At 39.5% G+C, this 26,164-nt stretch overlaps 2 protein-coding genes across 7 annotated transcripts in view; both read right to left on the reverse strand.

Moving 5' to 3' along the window:
* The window catches only part of LOC124155491 (chromodomain-helicase-DNA-binding protein 7), a 115,434-nt gene extending 103,325 nt beyond the window's left edge, over positions 1-12,109 (reverse strand). For 5 of the 6 annotated variants that reach the window (XM_046529346.1, XM_046529344.1, XM_046529343.1 and 2 more), the window contains exons 1-2: positions 11,966-12,109; positions 1,199-4,158 (exon numbers count right to left, since the gene is read on the reverse strand). In XM_046529346.1, coding sequence (XP_046385302.1) covers positions 1,199-3,928 — 2,730 coding nt within the window. In that variant the 5' untranslated portion in view covers positions 3,929-4,158; positions 11,966-12,109. Of the gene's footprint in view, positions 1-1,198; positions 4,159-11,711; positions 11,861-11,965 lie in introns of those variants that run through there. The other variant, XM_046529342.1, reaches the window with a different exon arrangement.
* A 703-nt stretch (positions 12,110-12,812) lies between these two features.
* On the reverse strand, positions 12,813-25,572 carry LOC124155492 (ribonuclease P protein subunit p30). Its single transcript, XM_046529348.1, has 8 exons — positions 25,195-25,572; positions 24,991-25,124; positions 24,837-24,911; positions 24,694-24,762; positions 24,418-24,624; positions 21,854-21,921; positions 18,181-18,260; positions 12,813-13,119 (listed from the first exon to the last, which is right to left on the reverse strand). The coding sequence occupies exons 1-8, from the start codon at positions 25,286-25,288 to the stop codon at positions 12,863-12,865; spliced, it is 984 nt and encodes a 327-aa protein (XP_046385304.1). The 5' UTR covers positions 25,289-25,572; the 3' UTR covers positions 12,813-12,862.
* Between the last annotated feature and the right edge of the window lie 592 nt (positions 25,573-26,164).

Below are 26,164 nucleotides of genomic sequence, written 5' to 3' on the forward strand. Positions count from 1 at the left end.
GTGATTTCCTCTGGAACAAATATTTCCTCCAGCCGTGTCCGCAAGAAATCCAACAATTCAGTAACGTACCGTTTCACTTCATTCTGTACAATTGTGTGGAGTCTTCGCCCTCCTAACAATAGTTAAAACAATTGTGAAAACTGGAAACTATCAATGCACTGTTTAGCAAATGCGACCGTACTCGGGAATTGATTTTTAGCGGGATAAATACTTCAAGCCACTAGATGAAAAAAACAAGTAGATTTACTTTATATGGCGACTAGGGTGTTGGCTAGCCATCTCGAAGTTCCAGGTCCGATACACATCAGGGGTTGCAGCCTAGAGAAATCACAAATGATTGAAATTGGGAATGGTTGTAGGATAAACTGGACAAACCAAGTGCTTCAAAATGGCGCATCCGACCCCTAGTAATATACGTAGAACGCCTGTGTCCTAGCCTCCTCAAGGGCAACACTCGGATACTAGACTTTACTTCGGCCGGGAATTTATAATGAATCGTCGGTGGAAATGGCATAAAGCCATGCGGAAACTGAAAACCCATTCGTGACTACATTATTGACAAGATTCAAAAGTCCCAGAGGACAAATAGTCCGAGAAAAACACGAGAGCCCTTGACAGTAAACAATTATGAGGGGCTGGAATATGTAAAAAATATACTACCATTTAAATACGCGGCTCATTACATTATAACCAAAATGCTGTGCGAATAAAGTAGTAATCTAAATAAACAGACGCAAGAGAGATATTTTCTAATCGAACGTGCGAGGCAACGCTCGGCCAAAACCGCCCGCCACAGGGATACGAACAGCAACGGATCTTAAGACGGGTCGATAAAACCATCGATTAGCCCCAAGAGAGGACTCGAGTTTTTTTCCTCGAATTAAGGCAGCTTACAGCTCCGGGTGGTGACATTGATTTTGCCCTTCTGCGCTAAAAGTAAATCTTTCAAAATGTCAAAGAACTTATATAACTCGACGCAATCATCCCTAACTTCCTCCCTTTAAGGTCTCCAGTATCCTCGCCAGTCCTCAAAACCATAGCTACGAGAAAACTTGAGATTTAAACGAACAATCGATGATTAAATTAATTACATCAGTCAAGCAGTAGCATAGAAAAGAGTTAATAGCCTAAAGGAAAGAAACGCAAGTACGCCATAAGCCATGCTATACACAGCATGAAAAAAGTGAATGTACATTACCTTTTCCTGCACTTCAGGTATTGGCTGCTGGGCAGGCATACAAAATAATTCTCGAAGCTGCTGTTGCAGGGTGTTCATCTCTTGGTGATGGTCGAAGTGTAGGGGCATTGGACCATGAGGAACAATTACCCCCGGGGGAAGTGGGCAAGCCGGGGGCAAAGCAGGGATTTGACCTTCACCAGCATGCGTGAAAGTAGTCGGCGCAGGAGTAAGCTCAGTTTGTTTATCCACAGAAGCCGTGGACGTGGGTAATTGGGGAGTAGAAGGCACAGCTGTCGACACAGTCCCGGTAGGGCACTCGGGAAGAGTTGAAGTCACTGGTTCAGCCGGTCCGGAGGGCCCGTAGCTACCAACATTAGCCACAGGGCCCTGGAACCTTGGACCTGGGCATGGCATCGTAACAGGAGTCGAAGGCACCTGTACCTGGGACCCATCCCCACCCGACGCGTCATAACTACCGACATAATTTCCACCAGCAGCGGCATCACGAGCTTCCGCCCCCACTGGTGGACCCTGCCGCGTCACAGGAGGCTCCGACCCACTTTGCTCAACAGGAACTATTTCCGAAGCCTTAAAAACAGACACTGGGGGGAATTCTGGCATACTTAAAGACTGGTCCGCATCGGTCACAATAGGGTTCACGAGGGAAACATCCTCCGGCACGGGGAGAATCCGAGGAGAACTGGGAAGGTTGCACGAGGGGTCGACGGGGGCTAGGCTACCCAATCCTGGCATTCGGTTATTGCTGTTATCATCTCCCACATGAGGCGGGGCACTATTGTTGGCACTCATAGGCTGGGACATGCGAGGATCGTTCGCAACAGAGGAGCCAGTAAGCTGCTGATGAGGAACAGGCTCTGGTCCAGGTACGGAACTACCAGTCATGCCCATTCCCATGGTTTGAGGTGAGACGTGAGAGTTCGGTCCCCACGGCACGGGTTGTGAAGGGAGGGGCGAGGACGTGGGGAGGGATGAAAGTACTCGTTGTGAGGCAAGGTTGTGATTAGCGTTCGGATGAGGAGGAACCCCTAAGGCTGTATTTCCCATGGAACTCATTCCATCTGGTATGTATCGGGGCTGAGGGTAGTCTGAACCAGAGGGTGGTCCAACCATCTGCTCAAGTCGTTGCAATGTACTCTGTTGGGGCATGGGAGGAACAGGCGATGACTGACCAACCACAGGATTCACCTGAGGATACACAGCCGAGGGGGAGGCTTTGGGAGTTAAGGCAGCAGGGGGTCTTGGTGACATTGTCGTTTGGCCGGGATGAGGCGAAAGGCAAGGCTTTGACGGAGACATTTGCATTAGCTGTTGTTGAGCCAACTGGGGTGGTCTGGGTGACATTCTTGGCCCAGGAGAGCCCACACGCTGCTGAATACTAGCGTTCCTTGGTGACATTTGCGGTGAAAGTTGAGGAAAAGAAGTCCGGTACTGAGGGCTTCCACCTCCGGCAGTTGAGGCCATCTGCTGAACTTTTTGTTGTTGGGGTGGCATTGGAAGCTGCTGATTAACATAATGTGGCCTGTGATTAGCAACGGGAGGGACCTGCATACGATGAGATACAAATGAATGATGATGGGCAGATCCTCCCATAACTTGAGGCACATGCTGTTGCGGAGGCATTTGAACATGATTGTATGGTGTGGACTGTTGGCCCACAACACCCATGTCACAATTTCCACCAGGCTGCTGTGGTTGATATTGCATATGGTGATGCGTTTGTCCATAGTTAACATATCCTTGGTTGACCTGTTGCTGCCCCATGTTCCCACTGTTCACACTTACACCTTGCCCAGGATAAACCCCAGCATTACCACACGGATTTTCAGTAGGCCCGCCTACTTCATTAAAGGCAGGCATGCGCTGTTGCATGGGTGCATAACCACGGGACATACCAACACCTGGCCCTCCTGTCATCATGGAATCTTGTGCACAGTATCCACCCATATCCTGCCCTTCTGGCTGTCGTTGTTGAGCATAGGCACCCATTTGCTGTCGGTAGTGATCTTGCTGAGACCCCATCTGTGCACCATAAGAATTGGTTCCACCAACAGGATAGCTCTGAGGAGCAGAGCCGTTCCAGCCGCCACCACTCCTCATACCATCATTGGTACTCCCACCACCCACATCTACAACTCCCCCACTTTGCTCACTTCTTGCCACCATTGCCCCTTGATCCAACCCATACATTCCACTTTCATTAGGAGGACAAAATGATTGAAATTGGTTGGCTCGCATGGTGCCACCAGAGCCAGAGGTCCCAGGATTTTGGTAAGTGACTTGACCACACATAGGCCCAGTGGGAGCCGTTGCTCCACCCATCATTGACCCAGAGGCATCATACCCACCACCAGCAAGATGTTGTTGCTGGTGGTGGTGATGGTTAATTTGAGCAGCAGGAGAACCATACATTCCACTCTGGCTGTCCATATGATGTTGCTGAGGCGAAGGCCTGTGATGCCCTCCATAATCTCCAAAATTGGCTAGTTTCTGCAGTGAATTATCTTGATTTAGATTTGAAAGGTGCTCAATTTGACCATAAGGTGGGGGTTGGTTAGATCGAGGACCAGATGGGACCCCACCAGGCACATTTCCTTGAACATTTGGCTGCTGGGGTGGCTGAGTTGGTGGTATCCCAGGAGTAGGATCAAAGCTATCTGTGCCTAAGTCAGGAAGGCCATCCAGCATTCCTGCCCCCACATCTTCAGCAAACAGCTCATACGAGTCCATGCTAACTTAACTTAGGTGTTGCAGGTTAGCCCTGCCACACCCAATAGTTAGACTCTAACACTATCTCCACTCCCATGCTCACTAAATTACTGTAACTTTGTTTTCTAAAACTTGCCTTAAACCAATTGTCATGGCTGATGGCTGGTAGCTATAGAATACTACACAATCACAACAAAATGTGTTCCCCAAAACTTGATCCATTTCTCCATTGCTGTGCAAATATCATCAAACTGAAAAGACAAAATAAGGTATAAGATCAACACTTGGCAGCAGCTTTCTCTTATACGTAAAACTAAAAATTATTCCACTTGATTTACATACTTTCCCTTCAAAACACTACAAAAATATTCACATCAAAAAGATGTCTCACAGAGAATTTGAAATTCAACTGAAAGATGTGGGATCCCATTTTGAGACGATGTACAATCCCTTACTAAAAATACACTCTGACGGACAAAACAAAAATTACGAAACTCATAGCTTTTTTTTCATGGTAGGCAAATTGAAATCATTTATACCATGTAAAAGACAATATAATTCATTTTAAAACATTTTTTATAGAAGGGTGGTAGAGGGTTTTGAATATCCTCATAATGGGAAGAAATTTCCACATCATTGCAACACCATAGCAATTTTCAAACTTTCGTCAAAAACACCATACAATACCAGTGCCATCATCAGTTGTTACTATGCCACATAATAAAAAGAGATGACATTTCACAATTTCTGTGAATGCACCAAGTAAGATGTTGGCTCGAACACATTGCCTTGTACCTTAACAACTGATTTTACCAACTAATACTACGACTGTTCACAAAAAATTTAGTGCAACAGACAGTGAAAACTACCTCCACATATTAGAAATGTCATGTATTTTCTGTTTCTACATGAATAAACATGGCAGGCAGGCCATTGGAATGCATGTCCTCCTTCCCAATGAACAAGAGAATAAAAGCTCAGCCCAGTGAAAATGATTTGAAGCAAATATAATAATGAATTTCTTTCAGTGACACAATGCTATTCCAGAAGAAGCCTTCAAAAGAAATTCACATCTTGATAACCTAATACACTTCCAGCAAGAGGACACAAGTTTGACAAATGCAAAATATACAGGTAAACCATCAACCCTAAGACTACTCCTAAATTTTTTACAAAATAATTTTACCTTACAACTAGATACAAACATTATCACTGAATGTAGTAAAGCAAAAAATGCATTTATCATTGACTGATAGCATCCATCAAATACACAAGACATGAAATATAGCCTAATAAGTGTTCAATGCCAAAAATGTGAACCTCAATAAGGTGACATCAGGATTTAAATTTGGGTTTGTAAACCAAAATATTGTTTATTCTATCATATGAGGTGAGTGTCAGCAGAGAAATCAAAGCATCTACATCATAACAAAAATAGTGTCACTGAATTCACACCTTCACCAATAAGGAATAACTTCACTCCTGGCATGCACCAACAACTGACACAACTTACATGAGAAATCAAAATATTTCCACAGGACGTATTGGCAATGTCTCATTTGACTAATATTAAAACTTCCACACACATACAAGATCATCTCACTACATTTATTACAAAAAATATGGAATATTATAGAATTTAAAGCTGGAATTTCTTTCATGCTTCAATACGATCATCCTTAATGATTCACTTGGTGTACAATAATGTGGTCCTTAACCATAAAACTAGGAATAGGTACTGTAACTTTCATCAGTTCAAACCTGAAGCTTAAAATGCTAATAGTTTTTTTTTCTAAGCAGGGAACTGGCATAATAAATCATATCCCCAATTCATTCTAGTTTTGGATAGCTATTCGCTGTGAACATTCACATATTTAAACAGAATACTTGGCTCAAATTTCAAAGACAAAGAAATTCATTTTTTTCAGTTCAATAAAAGCTAACAATTTCAGATTCTGTAGCTACACAGTCTGGAGTAGGTGCATTTATTATCTATTGGGTGGGATAGCAATTCCATGCCGCAGGAGAAATTTTTAAGGTCTTAATACACAGAAAACTCATGCTCTTGTCAGTAAATTTAACACATTCAGTACGCAGCACGCCAACTGGGCCAGGAGCCCTTGCATCACCTCCACACGTAACTAAACTCCACTTCTGAGTCTTCCGATTGTGTATGGCCTTCAGCAAGCTTCCCTCTTTCCAACTGCACGCACCATTTGCAATAAGCAGTACATATTTGAATAGAAGTTATGGCACGAAAACCTCCATACATTATTTTTCTTATATCAAGAACCGATTTTTACGACTTTAATGAAAATCAGGCCTGTATTGAATGTGTTAAACCTAAAACCTTTTCTCCGGGTTTTTTAAAACTAAAAAACCTGGAGAAAATATTTTCTAATGCTCACCCCACAGATTTCAATGATACTAATCTCAATACAAAATAAACACTATGGTCAATCAAAAACAGATAATTCAAGTGTTGGTTCTTAGGAACTAACCCACTGACTACAACTAAAAAGCTTGAACTGAAAGGCAATGCATTCCTAAGCTTTGGTATAACATTAACTATGATTCTGGTTATTATCAAATATTCATTTCATACACATGATAAATTCCGGGATACAATAACATGTGATAATTCAAATTGCAATATGGATTTATTGAAATCCTAATCTTCTACATTTAACACTTATGCAGATGTAATTAAAAATTGATAATTAATGCATATCTATTAATTTCACGATTCCAAATTACAAGAAAAGTTTTCAAGGCCTTTGCTCAAAATGAGAATTGAGTATAAACACATTAAATGAAAAAAGGAACACTGAAAATTAAAAAACTTGAAACTAAAAGAAATGTCACAGTGTAGGCTTACAATGAATAATAGCCACTTGGACCATTCATTTTAAGGTAAAATCCTGTTAAAACACATTGCTTACAGATCAAGTAGAGTAAACTCTTCAGCCTAAGTCTTTATTTACCGAAGCACAACCTTTGATATTGAGTAAAGCTAAATCAGACAGAAAAATGTGTAATAAATAAAGATCAGTAACAAACCATGAAAACATTAATTTCACCTACAATTCATCTAACTACCATAATAAATAACCTGCAATACGTTTAAGTACTTCTTTACTATTTTCATTTTTGTCGAAAGACTAATGAAATAAGCAGTGATACATTAAAAGAAATCTTGGGCATTCATTCAACTATTCTCTACATCACCCCCACACGCAATTAAAAAAATTGATAATAGCACAGCATACATACTTAAGTCCACATTGACTGATTAGCAATTAAACTTGCTGCAATTATTTTCAGCTTGGAAGACTACTCACACCAGGGAAAAACAATTATCAAAGAGAGAGGAGCTACCAATGATATCTGATATATCTATAAATTAACTGTCTTTCTATCATCAGCTTAGGCTATTAAAAAAAGGTAGATTATTCACAGCTTTGAAAACTTCATAATGAAGTATAAAACATTATCAAGGATGACACATTGAATGTTTGGGTTTTGAGACAGAAGGGGCATAAAACCCTCCCATCACACCAGATTTGAGGCCGTTTCCAAAAGAAGATGAATGAAAATGGAGAAGGCATAGGCCGTGAACATTCAATAGTTAAAGTACCCCATGGCAACGTTCAACTAGCAACTACCAAACGCAACCGAAACAAATGCTAGCCAACCAATGCTTAAAATTACAACTGAATAAGGTTTAATTGGAAAAAAAAGGAACTGGGTTTAGTCTTCATTTTATTTATTGTCTTGCTACCACTCTACTCCTCCCTTTCTTCTGATGGCAAGAGTGACTTTTGTGAGAACTGCCTCACCTCACACCTAAACTCCAACTTGATTTTCGGTTACATGGAGGTAAAGGGATAGTTCATGGATAAATTGATGTACGAGACAAAGGACTGAGAATGTTAGGCTGAGGAAGAAACTCTGAATGAACTATTGACATGGAATACTTCATTTCAGGAATGTTTATTTTGCTTCTCAGTGATAATTATGCACTCTCTGGAAAAATGTGTTGCCTAGGAAATGAACTACACTGTTCATGCAATATTGCAGTGAAACAGTTTAACCCTTAAATAAATATTATTCATTTGGAAACTTGTGCAAAATTCAATTTCCTTATTTCAACTGTGGCTTTCTTGGCCTTCACTATCCACTTTATGAACTCCCAACAACATTTTGCAGAATTGCATGTTTGTGCTTGCACAGAACATTTCGTTACCCCATCAGTATAGCAGCCAGAGTCTTAATGTAGCAAGGACAAAATTACCACAAGGATCATTAATTTAAACTTTGGTTGGAACATACTTCAGTGGAGGTGGGATGGTTCATATTTAATTTACATCCCTAAAAATTTTTAAGTGGTCAGTGAAATTTTTGTGAGCACCTGATTCCCCTATTTATTATAGCCACTAACAAAAAGATCGTATCAACAAATTAAATATTACTTGAAAACGGAACAATGTTCAGTACACAGGAAATCGCACCTCTTTCAAAGTGTCAACCTTCACTATACATTTTGTGGAATTCAAACACTAGCACCAAGTAACTTACTCGGAGATCTTACTTAAAAACTACCCAACTTGGTTATAATCATAGACTCAAATGCCAGTAAAGGGAACAATTCCAACATTAGAGCGAGTTAAGAGTAAGAATGCTGAAGGTCAAAATTATGAACCTCGGGTTTTAGAAATCTAAATTTCCACACACAACATTAATGTCGACATAACTAGGCCAAACTGGCCATGTACACAAGAGATATGAATGAATGGAGAAACTGAGGGATGGTTACTTTATAATGTTAGGAGAGACTAATTAAGGACAAGAGGTGCCTATTGTACCAACAGTTCTTAATAATAAAAATTTGCAACCAATTATAGGGATTAGGAATAGCAAGCAATTATATGGCTTCAATAAATAAAAAAAGTCTTGTGAAAATGTTTAACATCCAAAGGAAAAAATTGGGAATCTTTCTCAATATATCTCACAACCAAAGGAAACAGAATGGATAAATTATTTTTATTTAAGTTCAGCACACATCAAGAAAGCAAACACATTAACACTAGGCTTAACACCCATTGTGAAAGAAACGTGCGAAGCATCTTATTCATCCATCTAATTCATATTTTTAAGTCTTTCAGGTCTTTTACCGAGCATTGCAAGCAGCGTATCCCAATCAAATCTGATACAGCTTTTAAAAATCCCGATTGATAGATGTAAAAACATAAAATGGAAAAAAATCATCCCCTCCCTATGCTGGTGATACAAGTTTATACATATAATGAAAAGGACAAATATACTGCAACTGATGTAACTACTTTGGAAATTCCAAGCAAAAAGCAGGAAACTTCACAACTGCAATCATCCCAATTGAGAGTCAGGAAGGGGTAACATTACAGGAAAACTTTTATTGGAAATGCTTAACACCAGAAGTATTGATCAATTATTGAAAAAAGCAAGGCAATACTTGTGGAAATTGTCCCCGACCCACCCCCTCACCACCTCTCTCTACTCCTGTAATGACATACATTATGTTAAAGTATTCAAAACATCCACAATAATTTAAAGAATAAGAGAGACTCATACAGGCCCAAAAAAGATCCCGAAACCAGTATCCCCCAATTTAGAGAGAGTGGGTGCCCTGAACATATACAACAATTGAAATAGATTACAATAAACACCTTCACACACACATATTAAAACTTGTTATTATCACAGCAACAATTTTTAAGAAATAATATCAAGAGAAGATTAAGCTGTAATGATAACATTTGAAGAAAATTGATTAATTTCACATATATATTCTTTTTCAGCATGTCTCCAGGTTTCAGAAATACCTCACTTTAAATCCTCTTCTGGCTGATAAAGACTTTTCCATCCTAATGCATAAAAAATCAGCGCATATTCCCATATCACCATCACTAACACAAACTAGGCCCACGATGAACGAGTAAGTCATTGCAAATGGCACGCTAAGTCACTCCATCATGTAATATGTAGGCCTTCACACACTAATATTTAAACTTGTTAAATAATACAATTTTCACAACCCTGAAAGGCACAAAAATTTAGTGATAATCTGCTCAAACTAAAGAATGGTTCAGTCAGTAGTTTCCAATCAGCAAATAATCAATCGACACAAATAACTACGGGTAATTGTTAATAAACAAAAATTTTCAAGAAGTAAAAATTATGAATTGAAAATAAATATTTTAAAAATACAACGGAAAGAAGATACAAATGTTGCAAATTACCGACTCGAATAAGCAGTAAAAAATCAAGTGTAAAGCAAGTAATAAATGCCATTCATCCGCCGGCATAGAATAATGAATATTACATCGCAATGTATATGTAACGTGTATTATTACTGAAAATGTCTTCCTTGCAATATCCAATTCAAGATGTAAAAATCGCGTTGTAAGAATATAAATACAATTACAAGAACTTAATTCGGGTGGTATAAATTACGGCCATACTTGCGCGATTTTCACATGAACCTCATGATCCACAGTTATCCATTGAGTACGGATGATTGTGTACTATTCAGTGCTTGCGTAGAGGAATAAAAGGTAGGTACTTTACAAAATACCTATACTTTGCAAACCGATTTCCAAAACCAAATTGAGCGGCCAGAAACAGCTCTTGATCGTCTTACCATAAAAACAATACTACGCATGATTAAGAAATAGATTCAATTTATCGAAAATTACCACATCCCGAGCCCTGAAGTCTGAATGCTGCCGGGTCAACAGATTTTGAGCAATCCGAAATCTCAAAGGGGTTAGTTAGGAATAACAAGAAAGGGATATTCTCTCTCGGGGAGGCTCCTTAGTGTTCTTCCGTATGTACTGAGAAAATAAAAGTTATGATTCGTAGGGAAAAATTAACAAAGCAATAGTAGATAGGCTAGCCAACGAGCATCAAAACACATGGTCCCCGTTCCAAAAGAAAGCACCCATTCATGGTTTAGGCTCTGTAAGAGTAGTGAAAAAAAATAGATCGGCGAACAGGATGACTGCTTCAGGTTTTCAATTCCATCTTCCTTCGTAGACTTCTCTTCCCGTCGACCAAAAGGCGGACCTAGGGGAAAAGCTATACGCTTATGCTTTTGTAAACCATTGCTGGTTACCATAATCGCAACAGCTTCTCCCGCCAGGTCCAGCCCAATCATCTTCTGTTAACAGGTCCGACGCAGAAGTATCCTCTGTTTACGGGTCAAATCACCGAACTACTGAGTTTTACAAGCACGGCTCACACCACTGTTGCAATTATACACAAGAAGTACCTTCTTCATGCCGTTTTATGTCGCTCGACAGAGTAAACAACAATGATTGGAATGATTTGGGCATTCCCAATTTTTTTCACACACAAATCAGCAATAACCAATGCTTACAACCATGAAGATTCATGTGAAGCAGTATTAGTCTACCCATTTTCACCTGAGCATTACCCAAAAATTTAGCACGAAATAACCGAAAAGATGGGCACACTCACAAAAGTAGATAAGGGAATAAAGGAATAGACCAGGTTTATGACACACTTATCAAAATCGACCGCGTTCATTAATGGCTGATTTTCCTCCATTAAAGAGCAGCAATACACCATAAAAAATCATTTCTGTATTTCAGGCCCGAAATAAACAACCAAATCATTAAGAACACGCGATTCAGGCGAGAGTTGAATACAGCTATAATAAACTTCAGCTCAGCTGTCAAAGGACACCGGCCGATAATTTTAAAGCTTACTAACTTTTTAAGAGCAAAACTCATCGATAAATTACCCTTTAGAAGCGCAAATATCTCTAAGTAATCCTCCAGGATAAGCGAATACAAAAATTTCCAATTTCATTATGGCCGAGAGAACAATGAACTTTAGTGAACGCCATTCGAAGTGTCCTCTTTCGGCTTGGGTGCCTCTATACGTTCAATACTTGCAAGACCCGAGAGTACACAATGTGTGTATACAACGTGATCTCGAGTTACGTGAAAAACAGGAATGCTTAAGAAGCAACAATACTTAAACAAGAATACTTACAAGACAACTGATGATGCATGGTTATCTTCGAAAACAACAAATTTAAAGATTTCTAAACATTTTCTCGCACATATCGTACGGTATCATGTGAACTTGCCTATTCGCTATCAAAAACATCATCCCCATTGGCTGGAATGATGCCGAAAGTACTCCCTTAACGCGAACGGAGAACCAATCGGTACGGAGGTTACATGACATTCTTGGGAATGCGGATTGACTACCGCCAATAGCAACTAAGCATCGGAAGAAGGACCCGGATTGCAATTTCTTTATATTTGATTATAACACAAAAGGAAACTGTATACCAGTATTACAAAAATAAATCGAATACTTTTATTTCCACAATATTACAATATCTCCCCATAATTTACGCAGAATGCTAGAGTAATAAGGAGCAATTAAAGTGACACGGCGGTCGACAGCCGGCAGGTGCTGCCGTCCGCGACTCAAACGAGAATCAAGGAGTACGAAGAATTAAGAAGAGAAACGATTTATGGGCCCTAATGAAAAAAATCTGTAATTATGCGGTAATTATTCGAAAAGTCCTCCGTAACTGTATAGGTGAAGTAGATAGACCGAAAGATTACGCTCTAGTATGCTAATTTAATTTTTGAGGCAGTAATGTTCTCCGTGAATCTCAGAAATTCTCTCTCCAAATTGTACTGTAATGATTAACGCTTCACGTCCAAAGATGGTAAACAAATTAATTCGATGAAAAGAAGCGATTGATACGCAAGAGTAACAGCTATAGAACCGTCGATGTCCTCCTCCAACTCAATGTAACTACGTGAACTTGAAATGGCTGACTATAAAGAGATAGAGGCAGAAAGAAATTAAACACGCACAATCTTAGAAAAACGATATATATTTCTATTTCATAAAATACTTCGCCATCACTTAGAGTATCTTAGAGTTCGACTTCTTCCTTTTTCCTGGATTAAAAGAATTTAAATCGTCCGAGGTCTCTGTAGAAGGTAAAAACTCAACACCTTCATTACTTTCTTTTCCACCACTGCATATCACTGAACGTTCTTTTCGCTTCACTGGGACACACAATTGATCAGTCAAGAGCTCATCATCACCTGATGAAACTTCATCTTCAGATGATGGTATCCTGCTCACCCAAACGACAGCTTTGCCACAGCGCCTACCAACTGAAAAAAATAGAAGATGTGTATCAATACCATAAAAGAAACAAAAATTTAATAACCTACATATTAGCAAAAAAATTATCCCTGTCCCTAATAATTACCACTCATTGGATAATCAAGCGTGTATAATGAAAGATGAAGGCTAGGCATTGCACTAAATGCAGATTCCAATGATCCTTAAAAAAATCATGAACTCTGTACACAAGAAAAAAAAGCAGTGTGCAGAGACCCGCCCACGGAAGAACTTTCTCTACTACTCAAGTCGAACGACACACATCATTTCTATACAACTATAATTATAAATTGAAGAGTTTCTGAATAAATAATTAATTTAAGGAGGGTTGGATACTTGAGGGGCAACAAGCTTTAGAGGGTGTGGGAGGGGGACTCAGGCTAGCTGTTTTGAAGATACATAGTTAAGAGGGAGAGCAGATGTGAAATATTTTATAATGAGTATGACTAAGAGAAAGGAAACCTCTGGAGGAGCACAAAGGCCTGCACACAAGCAGAAAGCCGAGTAATTCCTCTATTCGAATCCATCCACCTCAAATAATCTCTGCCTAGCTAAAACCCTGCCCTTCCGAGGATAAGGTGACTGCCTTCTCAGCAATAGGGTGGTTTCCTATTATTTTTTTATTGCCTAAATCGAGAGATTATTACTCCTGGAGTACGTATTTCACGCTTTAAGATTTTTAAATGACGATATCTATTTTTCGCAATTAAATGAAAAGTGAAAATTTTCAAGCGCGCGAAAACGCGACGCTTAAGTATGAATGTCGGGAAGTCTCTCCGCGTGACGTATTTCTGGTTACCCCTCCCGCCCTGCGAGGTGACCTTGAGGCGAGGCTTAGCGCTGATACGACGCAGGCTGCTAGCGGCTAGCCTAGTACCTTGCTGGCTGGTAGCGCTTGGCTTAAATAAGGATTATTAATAACTTATCAAACGAGGAAAACTTTCCGACCTTAGCCAGTTTTAATAAGTGATTGTTAAGACATGTTTCCCTGAGCTCTGCGCCTCATGCATGCAATGGTAACCTCAGACGACGTATAACTCCTATCTTCTCGTATAGAAACTAGGTCCCTGTGACGTCACGTAGAGTGGCATCGCATGGGCGCCAATCTGGCCCTTTTCAAATGAGGATAAAAATGGACCATTGCCATTCGTCTAACCCGGTATTTCTAAAATAAAATAATTTGTATATTATGAATACACTAGTGGTGGGTAACGAATCGCAATCAATGCCTTTCGTTTTCTTTGATGAAGGAAACCACCCTATTGACCTGCACCAATGTGGCCCGTTTGCCTCTAGAGGATGGCGGTTGGAGTTGCATTATTTTCTACTGCTTGTCCCAAGACCACAGTGACAACAGGGTATAATGCCAGTCAGGTCATTTTGCAAAGTTCTATCATTTTCATCTTTGGCAAATTCCCACGAGTGCTTTCTCCCTTCTCAGAATGCATCCCCTACTTCCACGGGTGGATCCACCCTCACCCGGCAAATTCAGACTTTACTCCCAAAATCTGTATAAACCATTTCCTGCTGTATACTGCAAAATTATTATCATTTAACCTATGAAAGAAGACCATCCACACATCATATATCCTTCACTTGAGATATTCCTTTGCCACAGGTTCACCATGCACACCCATCATCATTGACAGTAAAAACTGTCACTGCAGTGAGCTCCGAATTGGATATCCAATCGGCTCATAATTTACTCTATACATAAATATAACAAAGGCAAAGCCCAAATCACTTCTTTGCATGAATCACTACCTTCAAATAATTCTTTTTCCCTCCTGCTCCCCTTACAGTATCTTTAATCAAAACTATTTCCAACAAATTCAAGCTCCCATATGATTTTCATATGCTTGAGGCTGGCTTCAAATGGTGCCACCATGCACCCCAATTTTTGTTTCACATCAACAGTATACAACTATTGAAAGGCTTTGGCTTTCAGGCCATTGGCAATATTCATACATATTTCCTTATTAACATGTTGCGTACGGATGGCGAGAATTCTCGTCATTTTTTTCCCGAACGTTCCGGACGGATGACGAAGATTCTCGTCATTTAGGCGCGTCTACCAAAACACTTTTAAAGTGTACAATACGTATTCGTTAGTATGTTTTCAGTTGTTGTTCATTATTCATAACGAATTGATGCATCATAACATTTTATTGGGTAAAGTTATATTCTAAACATTACCTTACCCCGGTAGGCAACGTGTTAAGATGAAAGTGAAAGCTTGGTTAATTCACATTCAATTAACTTACAACCAACTTTGACTCATCAAGGGCATCCCTGGACACTACTCAAGAAGATTCTCACGAAGATAGAGGTACAAAAAAGGTGGGATGGGAAAAGTAATGGGGGTGTGAAGAGGGCAAAGGACGGGTGCTGTAATGGCAGGTGATAAGGGGAGAGGGGCGGATGAGGAGTTTGAGTGGGAAAGTAAGTGACTCGTGTGGTAAAGGAACTGAATGAATAAAGGAGTACACAGCGGAGGGAGGGGGCAGAGGGGGAAGGGACGACGACATCCTACACTGAGATACCTTCTACTGGCAGAGCTCAGAGGAAGGATAAGAATATGGACCAAACTATTCATCATGATTTAAGACACTGACACAGAAGAGTTCCATTCGATGATTCATCTATTAACCCCATAATTTTGTATACCTCACATTCCCAGACCTTCCACTGTTCCACTCTTGCTTGGACGCCAACTTAAACACTTCTTTGCTCTAATCTGTAGCTAGTAGGAGCATTTTGAGAAGCTGCGAAGAGTGAGGCATGATTTCTCGGGTGGCCAGGCATGTAAGACTGTACTTGTCAATCTGTCATGGAGCATAGGCACACTCAGCTGCAGGTTTGCATTTCTCCACCAATGCAGGCTCTTCACCCATTTCTACTTAAAAAATGGTGGAACGGGAGATGACTAGCTAAAAGCCAACCAACTGTGACAGAGTATTGAAGTCATTTTGCAAGGCTCAAATCTCAAGAAAGGATAACCACCCACTGGATAATCACTTCCTCATTCAGTGTCATTGCCACACGCATCACTCAGCCACTTAACCCCACCCTAGCAACCCAATGCTACCTCACCATCCTTCCCGCACCCCCTATCTGCACCAACCAGCTTTACAACACCCATTTTCTGCCTTCATAATTGTGTAACTTCTTGTGCTCAGCCTAAGAATGACCTCTTAAGTTGAAACCAGTGGCAAATAAATTTTATGAGGAGTAACATACTTTTTGCTTTTATTCATTTAGAACATTTTTCACAAAATTTTGCTTAACACAATCGATGCTTTAATCTACAGTTCTAAATTAAAAGGAGGGTTGAGCTGGATGATTAAAGTACAGACCCTACAAAATCTTTTGGTAACTGACACTAAATTGTAATGAAATTGGAAGTCTACTTTCTAAAAAGATTCCCCCCCCCCATATACCCGCCACTGCCTCCAATGAATTTTGCATGTACACTGCTGTTATCACAATGGTTCCCTTGATTTTGAGTTCACTTAGTCATGTAGAACAACGATTTGCTATGACAGTACGAAAAACCTACAACAACACAAGAGGCATCTAGCAGCCATCACCATGTTAATGACTTCGGTACTAAGGGAATTGAACATTGGAATCTCATTTTTTTCAACACCGCAATGACCAATAGATGTTCCATACATAGGCGATGGTTCATAAATTGTAATTTGAAATTGTAGCCATTATCGAGTTAACTTGATTATTGGCGCTTCAAAGAGAGGCCCCCAACACATTTGACAATGCCAGCCAATAGGCAGACCACTATGATATTCAGGATCCCTGACTCCTATGACACATTACAGAGGTTCATGGTGCTAGGTGTAAGGAAAGACAAATGTCCAGGAGATTTTATTTCCATGGGAATTAATGTGGATTGCTACACAGTTCACTCGGGAAAATTAAAAAATACGGTAAAACCTCTTTACATCGTATTAGAGGGGACCAAAATTTGGGCAATTTGATGTATGGAGGTTCACCATAGAGAGGTTTTAGTGATAGGCACCATTTTTTCATTTCCTTTGGAAATGGAAGGCACTACTGTCTTTTAAACCATTATATTTGTGTGTTTAAACACACATGCATGCATCAGTGAAAATATATTTAATATTTAATAATTACAGGAAGGGAGCACTAGCAAATGATTTTTACCATGATTCGAGAGAAAATGATGTGATCTCTCTCAATTCAACAGTCACTTAAAATGCTTGGGATAGTTGGATACCTTTTTTCTTATTTACTGTTTGGTATGCTCTCATATTGAACAAAATGGCCACAACTAATAATTAATGTGAAAATTACAGCATAATAAGGTATATAAGAAAAAAAAGAGTGAAACATTTATTGCTGTAAATGTCATTCCATGTACGTAATCACGGCTGCTTATTAGTCTCTTGTTGTCTCGGTACAATATGCGGAGGCAGTCAGGTCGTCTTGGGGGTATCCCCTTGGTATGATAAGTGGAGGTTTTACGATATAAAGAGGTTCACTACAAAGAGGTTTGCCTATAAATTTACATGTAAATCAGACGGGACCGTTGGGGTGGTATGATGTATGGAGTTTTTTTATGTAAAGAGGTTCACTACATAGAGATTTTACTGTACCTGCCTTTTTTCTTATTCCCTCACCTATCCTTCAACAAAGAAGAAATCAACCAAGTGCAAGGAGGGTTCACTTTAACTGTGCAACATTGTGGGAGCATAGGATGAAAGATCACCCCGACACCAGCGCTAGGCACCGAGACCAGGCAGTTGTATAATTGGAGACATGAATGTTGTAATACGAACAAAATCCAGTCAATAATATAAGTACCATTCTGATTTGAACACGTCCCTATCCTCTACCATATGAACCTTTCATACCTTAAAATAATTTAAAAAATTTCATACATGACCTTTCATACCTTAAAAATGAGGCGACTTAAAGTCCCAAAATCAAGTACACCCATCAACTGAACGAATGTCTAATGGCCAGTCACCAACCACCTTAGGAGCTCTATATTAGTACAATGTCTCACTAACCTGATCGTATGCAAAGAGTTCTGCATGAGTCACTGATGGCACGCTTGGCCAACTCCTCAGTCATTCCAAAAATCAAGCATCTGATGGTGTTAAGAAAATTATCAGTTCAATTCTGGGCCAGTAAGATACTAACAAAAGAAAACACCGCACTTGCAAAACATTCACAATTAATAACAAGTATATGTGCCAGCAAAAGTAGTTATGAGCATGACATCAATAGCCATCCTTTCAAGTACCTCCAAATGCGGAAAACAATTATTTGAAATTGGAATTATAATGGTCTCATGAAATAACTCCAAATACTCAAATGAGTTTCAACAGAAAGGATCATACTACGTGCAGAGAATTATGATCCCCTCAAGCTTGTCATGGTGAAGGCTTTTAAAAGTCATGGTAATAATTATTTTACAAATCCACACAATCAAGTATCCACAAATGTTTTTATTTACCTTAACTGGAAGTCGGGCTCATTGTGACCTCTGCAAGTAGAAGCGAGGATAGGGCAGGGGCTGTGGGGGGGATGGAGCAAACTCTCAAAGTTTACGAAGTAGAAAGGTGCTCGAAGGAGGTTACAAACGTGGGAGCCCAGGGATGAACGAGCATGACCTTGCTATTTCGTGATCTCAGTGCTTTCAAGGCAAAACCACGAGGGCTTTTGACAGTCAAGATTTCTTCCATTAAGGTTACCTGTTTTGTCTTCATTGAGTGTATCAATACTTCATGACCATATCCAGACTTCATGGAGGGCATACAAAGAGGGTTTTAGAAGTGTTAACTTCTTAGTTTCATCTACCACATTTTGGGAGCTGTCACATACACAAGATCGCCTCACATGTGTAAATGGAAATAATCCATAAATTTAATTAATATTCCCAAACTCAACAAACTTGCAGAAGTTGTTTCAGAAATGCATTACCTATATTTGGACCCATTATTTTTCGAATTAGGAGCATATCACTTATCTTGAAAAGCTACTTAATACACTCTGTGGTTAAACTCTACATAATGGCAAAAAGTTTTGTTTGTCAACCAAGAGCACGGCAGGTAACCTACATGATCCACCTGATTTTTTAATGGGTCTCCGAGTGAGAGGGGGAAGGACAAAGGATGCCTTGAAAGAAATCACTTCCCATTGTTCTCAGGCAACTTGATACTTGAGCTCTACCCTAGCAACACTCTCCAACTAAGATGTTCTGAGGTCTTTCCCATTCAACTCAACATAACAATTCCATTGATAATTTTTATGGAACAACTGCTTAAGATACATAAATAATAACAGAAATAAACAGTGCTTGGTCTCATTTTTTCAAATTTTCTTCTTCTCATCAATATTTTAATATTATTAATCCATACTAACAATTGCTGAAAATTATTCTTTTAAATCTTTTTGGGCTCAATAGATGACTCACCTAGCAGCTGGCCTCCACAAAAAAGAAGCTGGTAGATGTGCAAAAAGTTGGTTGGTAAGGGGAAGGGAAGAAACATTTTCCCATTGTTCGTATGTTGCCTGATGGTTACCTTCAAAGCTAATGATTTATGTATAGTCATTGTATCATGAACCTAGTACAAGCCGAGATGCGGGGTGTCTGGGGCCTGTTGGGAGTTCTTGGAAAGGAGAAAATCATGAGTGGGATGGACCAAGGGCTGATTGGGCAGATAGGGGATTTTGGGGAAATGTGGAGAGTAGTTACAAATCCTGCAGTGCTGACCTTCCCTCCACAGAAGCTCCATCTACTAGGGGAAGATTCACAATACATGCCTGCCATACTTTGCCTTAATGGTTTTTCCTTGCTTTGAAGTGATTTTTTAAAATTCTAGTGACATTACTGAATTAGATGGGTAAGTAGCATATGTAGATGGAATGTACACGCCATGTACAATCCATCATATTGCTATATGATGGATTAGTACATGGCGTGGTAGGATTTAGTAGCAATATGATGGATTTCATTCAAGTGACAAACAAGGGTTAGTGTTATATCTGCAAAGATTTAAAGATGAAGAAAATCTTAGCATTGCAGCTTTGTTAATCTACATCCGCATACTACCCTGCAAGCTGCCTCAAAAGCCGTGTGGCAGGAGGGTGTTCGGACACAAGCCATTGACAAATGAAAAGGAAATGTTCTCACAAAGTTCTGCCCTGCATTTACTTCAGTTCTTAAATGTTCAGGGGAAAAAACTCTATCGGGAGAAAGAAAAACCAATCAGTTTGGCAAAATATCTCTCTTAAGTTATCATTTCTGTCAGACTGGGAAATATGATGGGGTCACTCTTAAAGATATCTATTCTCAATTGCTGAACCAATCTAAGACTGGTGCAGAGCCTCTTAAGTCTTTCTGTTACATTAAAAAAATGTAACTTTCACATATAATTTTAATAACAACCAGTTTATCAGTAACAAAATTTTTTTGTTACCTTTATACGACTTAAGGACCACCATTCTCCCCTTCCTATCTTCCCCACCTTGGCCAGTCTTCCACCCCCACTGACTCAATGAGTATAAGGTCATACTCTCCCTGTATTTGCCCCTAACAATTTCGCACGGCAAGGAAACTGGTTGTTATTAAAATCATATGTGAAGTTTATAGTTTTTTTAAAATTGAACATGAAGCAATTTCACACTTCAAACTATAAATTTTACCATGTCTTTCTGTTTGCCTGTGGATTTTTTTTTTGACAAATGGCATAGTTTTCCAATGTATTTTACTATGTTTTCTGAGTAAGTCTTCCTATGCTGGATCCCATACATGCTGCATTTTAAAGATGTGACTAAACGAATGCGAAGTAGAACCTCTCATAATTTATCATCCGAAAATATTCCCACGACATGCTTGACAAATCCTAGCTTCTTCAGGGCTCTTGCTAAGATTTTTTATATTTATTTGCCACAATAGGTTTGAAGTTATCATAACTCCCAGATACTATTATTCATGCATGGGGGTAGTTTCACTAAATTTGCAAGAAATGCACCTTGGTGCATTTGATCAGATTAAGTTGAAGTCTCCTCTCCTGGCTCTGCACATTAAGGTTATTTAAATCCAATTACAGAATTTCAAAGAGTGATCACTAATTCCACAAAAGTAGACAGCAAATAAACAAAATTTTACTGCTAATTCAAGATCAGAGTTATTTATGTATTTAATGAATAAAAGAGGGCCGATTACGCTTCCTTGTGGGACACTGACTGTCACTTTAACTACTTCAGATCTAATTCCATCAAGAACTACTTTTTGTTTCTTCAATCCAGAAAGTTACGTATCCAGTTTACTACTGCTTCGTTTAACCATTGTGATCTTCCCACCTCCACACCACTTCATTCTCCCTCCTTTGCAAGGATGAACACGGTAGGATTTGCACAACCAGTGCAGGAGACCATTTTGTTTACTAATTCCCTCACAAAGTTACAAGGAAGGTCAAATCCTCCCTTAAATAAGCCTACCCCCTTACTTGGTCATTTAGAAACGATCCTTGTTCTGGTTTGAGAATTTAAAAACTCCCTGCTATGAGGGTGTGCTTTTGCAAAAGTGAGTACTTTCTATAGACACTGGACTTGATGTAAAGCATTAAATTTTTTTCCATACCTAGTAAATCCTAGCATGAGCTATCTTCAGCTAAATTCGTTTCACTAAGAAAAGATTTTTCAGTAATTAGAAATATCGAAATTCAAGGATACAGATTGATGACATCATATGGTCCCCGTAAATCAAAAGGACTTTCAGCATTACTGGTAACTATGATGTTCTGAAAGAAGAAATACATACATATTATCTTCATCGACACAATGGGAGCATGTTCCACGCTAATGGTATACCTATTAACTAAAATAGCACACTAAAAATACATATTAAAATCATGCAGAAAAATGTTAGAAATTAGCATAATTATTGGCTGAAAAGTGAGACAGGAGTGTCCACAGTCGCTATTTCTGTTTCACATGTATGTAATGGAGGAGAAGGCTTGGGAGGAGCCACTTAGGAGTTAAATTGGGAGGATTGTTGATTATATCACCATGGTTTGCAGATGATTGGGCATCGACTAGCCAGTTGGAAAAAGGCTTATTCACTCTAGTGAACGCAACAAGTAAACAGAGCAGAAAATTGCATACATGTGTGAAGAAAAGGCTAGTGCGGAGTCATATATGAAAAGTTTAGTATTACAGGTACTCAAAATTGGAAGCCAAGTACGAAAAACATGAAAGAGGCAGGAGCCATTCGAAATGTGGGCATGGCAGAGTATCAAGAAGATTGAACGGACAGTGAGGATAAGCCCATCAATATGGGGGAGGAGAGAAAACTGCTGGAGTAGATAATGAGATGACAGACTGTCTGGATGGTGACTGCAAGCATGAAATCAACAACCATGAACATGAAAATTCAGCTTGGTCAAACTGTAGAATTGATGGTTGAAGATGGCGGTTAATAGTTTCATGAAATGGTAAACCTGTCCATAAGAACCCATATCTCAAGTTTGAAGATCAAGTGCAGTGCAGTGGTGCAGGGAAGTGCAGTGGAGGATGATAATCTTGGGCCGGAGATATTAGATTCGGAAATAAAGAAAGCACTTCGTTATATGAAGGCTAGGAAAGCAGTAGGCTTCGACAATATCCCATGTGAGCTTCTGAAGAATCTAGGGAAGGATAGTAAGAAAAGGTTTTTCAAACTAGTACGCAGGATCTATGAGGAAGGATGTTGGCTGGAGGATTTCGTGAAGACTGTTTTAATTCCGCTATCAAAAAAGAAAATAGCTGTGGAATGCGGAGATTATAGGACTATCAGCCTAATATTGCATGCGGCGAAAGTGGTACTGAGGATATTGAACAAACGAATGGAGGCGAGGGCAAACGAGTATTTGGGAGAAGATCAGTTTGGTTTCAGAAAAGGGAAGTCAACTCGTGATGCAATTGCAATAATGAGATCCTTCGTGGAGAGGAACCTAGAATATGACCAGGACGTATGTACCTGTTTCGTGGATTTTGAAAAAACGTGTGATAGGGTGAACTGGGTGAAGTCAATGGATATCCTCAAGAGAATAAGGGTAGATTGGAGGGATAGAAGACTAATTCATAATCTTTATGTGGCCCACACTGCACAAGAGATAGTAGCAGATGCAGAATCTGGGTGGGCAAGCATTGGCCAAGGTGTGAGGCAAAAGCATGGGACGGGTTGGAAGCTGGAGTGAAAGTGGGAGGAATGATGTTTAAATCGGTAAGGTTTGTGGATGATGAGGCGCTGATTAGCCAGTCAGCAAAGGGTCTGCAGGCTCTAGTGGATGCGTTACACGAGTGGTGCAAGGAGTATTGGATGAGGATTAATCACAAGAAGACCAAAGTAATGCGGTTTTGTAAAGCATTGCAAGCAAGGAATGTGAGACTCAAGATAGAAGTAGGTGGGGAGAAGCTTGAGCAGGCAGAGCAATTCAACTATTTAGGCAGCACATTAGAGGAAAACAGAAACAGTAGTGAGGACATCAGAAAGTGAATTGCATTAGCAAAGGAGGCATTCATGAACAGGAAAGAGCTTCTGAGAGGATCGTTATGTAAGAGTTTAAAGAAAAGGTTAGTGAAGAGTTTGATCTGGAGTGTAGCTCTCTACGGTGCGGAATCGTGGACACTAAGAAAGGAGGACGAGAGAAGATTCGAGGTATTCGAGATGTGGGTATGGAGAAGAATGAAGAAGGTTAAACAGACGGAGAGGAGGAGAAACGACGAAGTGCTGGACATGGTGGGTGAGGAAAGGCAACTTTTAGATGAGATACGGAGGAGACTGAAAGTTTGGATGGAGTGAGTACTTAGCAGGGAGGGAATGTTAAAAACTGTGATAGAGGATATAGATGTTAAGAATTTATTTACCAGTGGCAGTATTACACAGTGGCATTGGAAAGAGCTGAAGGGAATCTCATAGGGTAAGAGTTAAAAAAAAAAGGTAGCTAAGAGACTTCTAGAAGCATGACACTTAATAGGACAAAAATGGGAATACTGAAAAAGGAGGATTCTAGAAAAGACAGTAAGCATTGATGACCTGGGTATGGAGGAGAAACGACAAGGTAAGAGAAGAAATTAAAAAAAAAATTGCAAGGAATGGTGGGTGAGAACAGTTATAGATGGACTATGATTATCAAATACTTTCTACATGAATTAAATATTGGTGTTTCTATGCATCATTCTCTAATACCATTTTCCATGCCTATATCGGTACTTGGATTAGATATATCGCTAAAACAAAATCAACCAAATATTACCTGCGATTTTCCAACTGCATGGTACAAGTGTGACAAGGATATAATATTTTTCCTTGAATTTGAATCATGTACGGCTGGAGAGTACATGAGTTCAAAATATATCCCCCGATCTGTTGCCATTGCGTACATTTTTCTCGAAATACGAAACTGTGGTGTATCTTCAGGCTTGAAGGAAATTATGTCGACGTCCATACTTGAACATGCATACTAACAAGAAAACACTATTAATAATGGACTTCTAATCACATTGCAGCATATAAGAATACAAAAACTCACCTGAAAGGTGCTTTGAGACACTGGAATCACAGCGACTATCTCATATTTTTTAAAATTTTCTGACTGTGACTGTGGATAGAAAGGTAAATATAGAAACACGTTTGCCACAGTACATAGAGAACTACTGAGAGTAACATGCATACCAGCTTGTGAGCCTGAAGCGAATTGACGAATTCAATCGTGAGACGATGCAGAATTTTCACATCTTTTGCGGAGTCCTGAAAGAGGAAAAAATGACCGAATGCAAAAAATGCTGACCTGTTCTTCATGCTATCAAGCCATTGCCAAAACACATACCCCTAATATCTCATGCAGATCAATTGGAGCCGGAACAATATCGACGTTATCACGCGGCTCTCCTTTCTTCTTCTTCTTTGTTTCAAATGCAGATTCTTCTAGGACAGTATCTATCGCTATTACTTTGTAACCCACTGAAATGCACACATTTTTGTTAGTCATCCGATACCTTACACAAAAATTATGCAAAAAAGACTTACGTACGCTGAATAGCAGTTTCGATCGTTTTCTTGACGGTGGATTTATTATACTTTACGTTCAGATCAAAAAATCCCGACCATGTGCCGAGTTTATCCATGTTTCTCTCTGCCAGGGCCCAGTTTCACTTTGCTATATCGGATCTCTAAATAATCTCACGTGAAATTTGACTGATAGAAAAATAAAAGTACCAGAAACACACTAAGGACCCAACTCCTACATATTAACACATTAACACTTATTTACACCGGCCGTCAAATATTGAGATTGAACGGAACGAACTCAAACGCCCACAATACCGATGATAACCATGCTGGTCACAAAGGCCAACCTTCCGGTGTTTACAATACCGAAACCCCGAAACAATAAAAACATGCCTATTCCCCTATTCATTCACTGCAGTAGGAGCTCATAACTGCCACATCCAAAACATTTCAATGATGGTCGCACTGATTGTAACTCACCCCATTTCACCCCATTCCTACGTATTTGATACATACGGTTTTACCACTATTGCAGTGTTTGGCAATTTTCAAAATCTCATCTCCGCATCATATGATTGGAGGGAATAATGCAGTTCCAGAGCAGAGAATGCATATTTTCCCATTTTTTACTAGATTATGGATTAAAAAATTATTTGGAGCAAGAATACTTCCAACTATCGTGAAGCCTATCTGTCAACAAAAATGTGTCAAAATCTTATGTGTTGGATATGCCTCGACCTCCCTTTTGAAAGCACAGGCCACAGATAAAACGACTCCCCTACGATAAAACGTATAAATATAAAATGATTTTAAAACCGCAGACTCGGATTTCTTATTCCGTAGGAAAAAGCTTACAACACGCGCTCCGATAAAAATGTTCCAAGTTTCAAGACGAGAATATGTGGGAATCATTTGTTTCTCATCTTCTACACCGATTACGGCATTAATATAATATTTGATTTGAAGGAAAACCCCTGAGGATCTCTTAACAC

Source organism: Ischnura elegans, chromosome 3 (genome assembly GCF_921293095.1).
Source record: "Ischnura elegans chromosome 3, ioIscEleg1.1, whole genome shotgun sequence".
Lineage (NCBI taxonomy): Eukaryota > Metazoa > Arthropoda > Insecta > Odonata > Coenagrionidae > Ischnura > Ischnura elegans.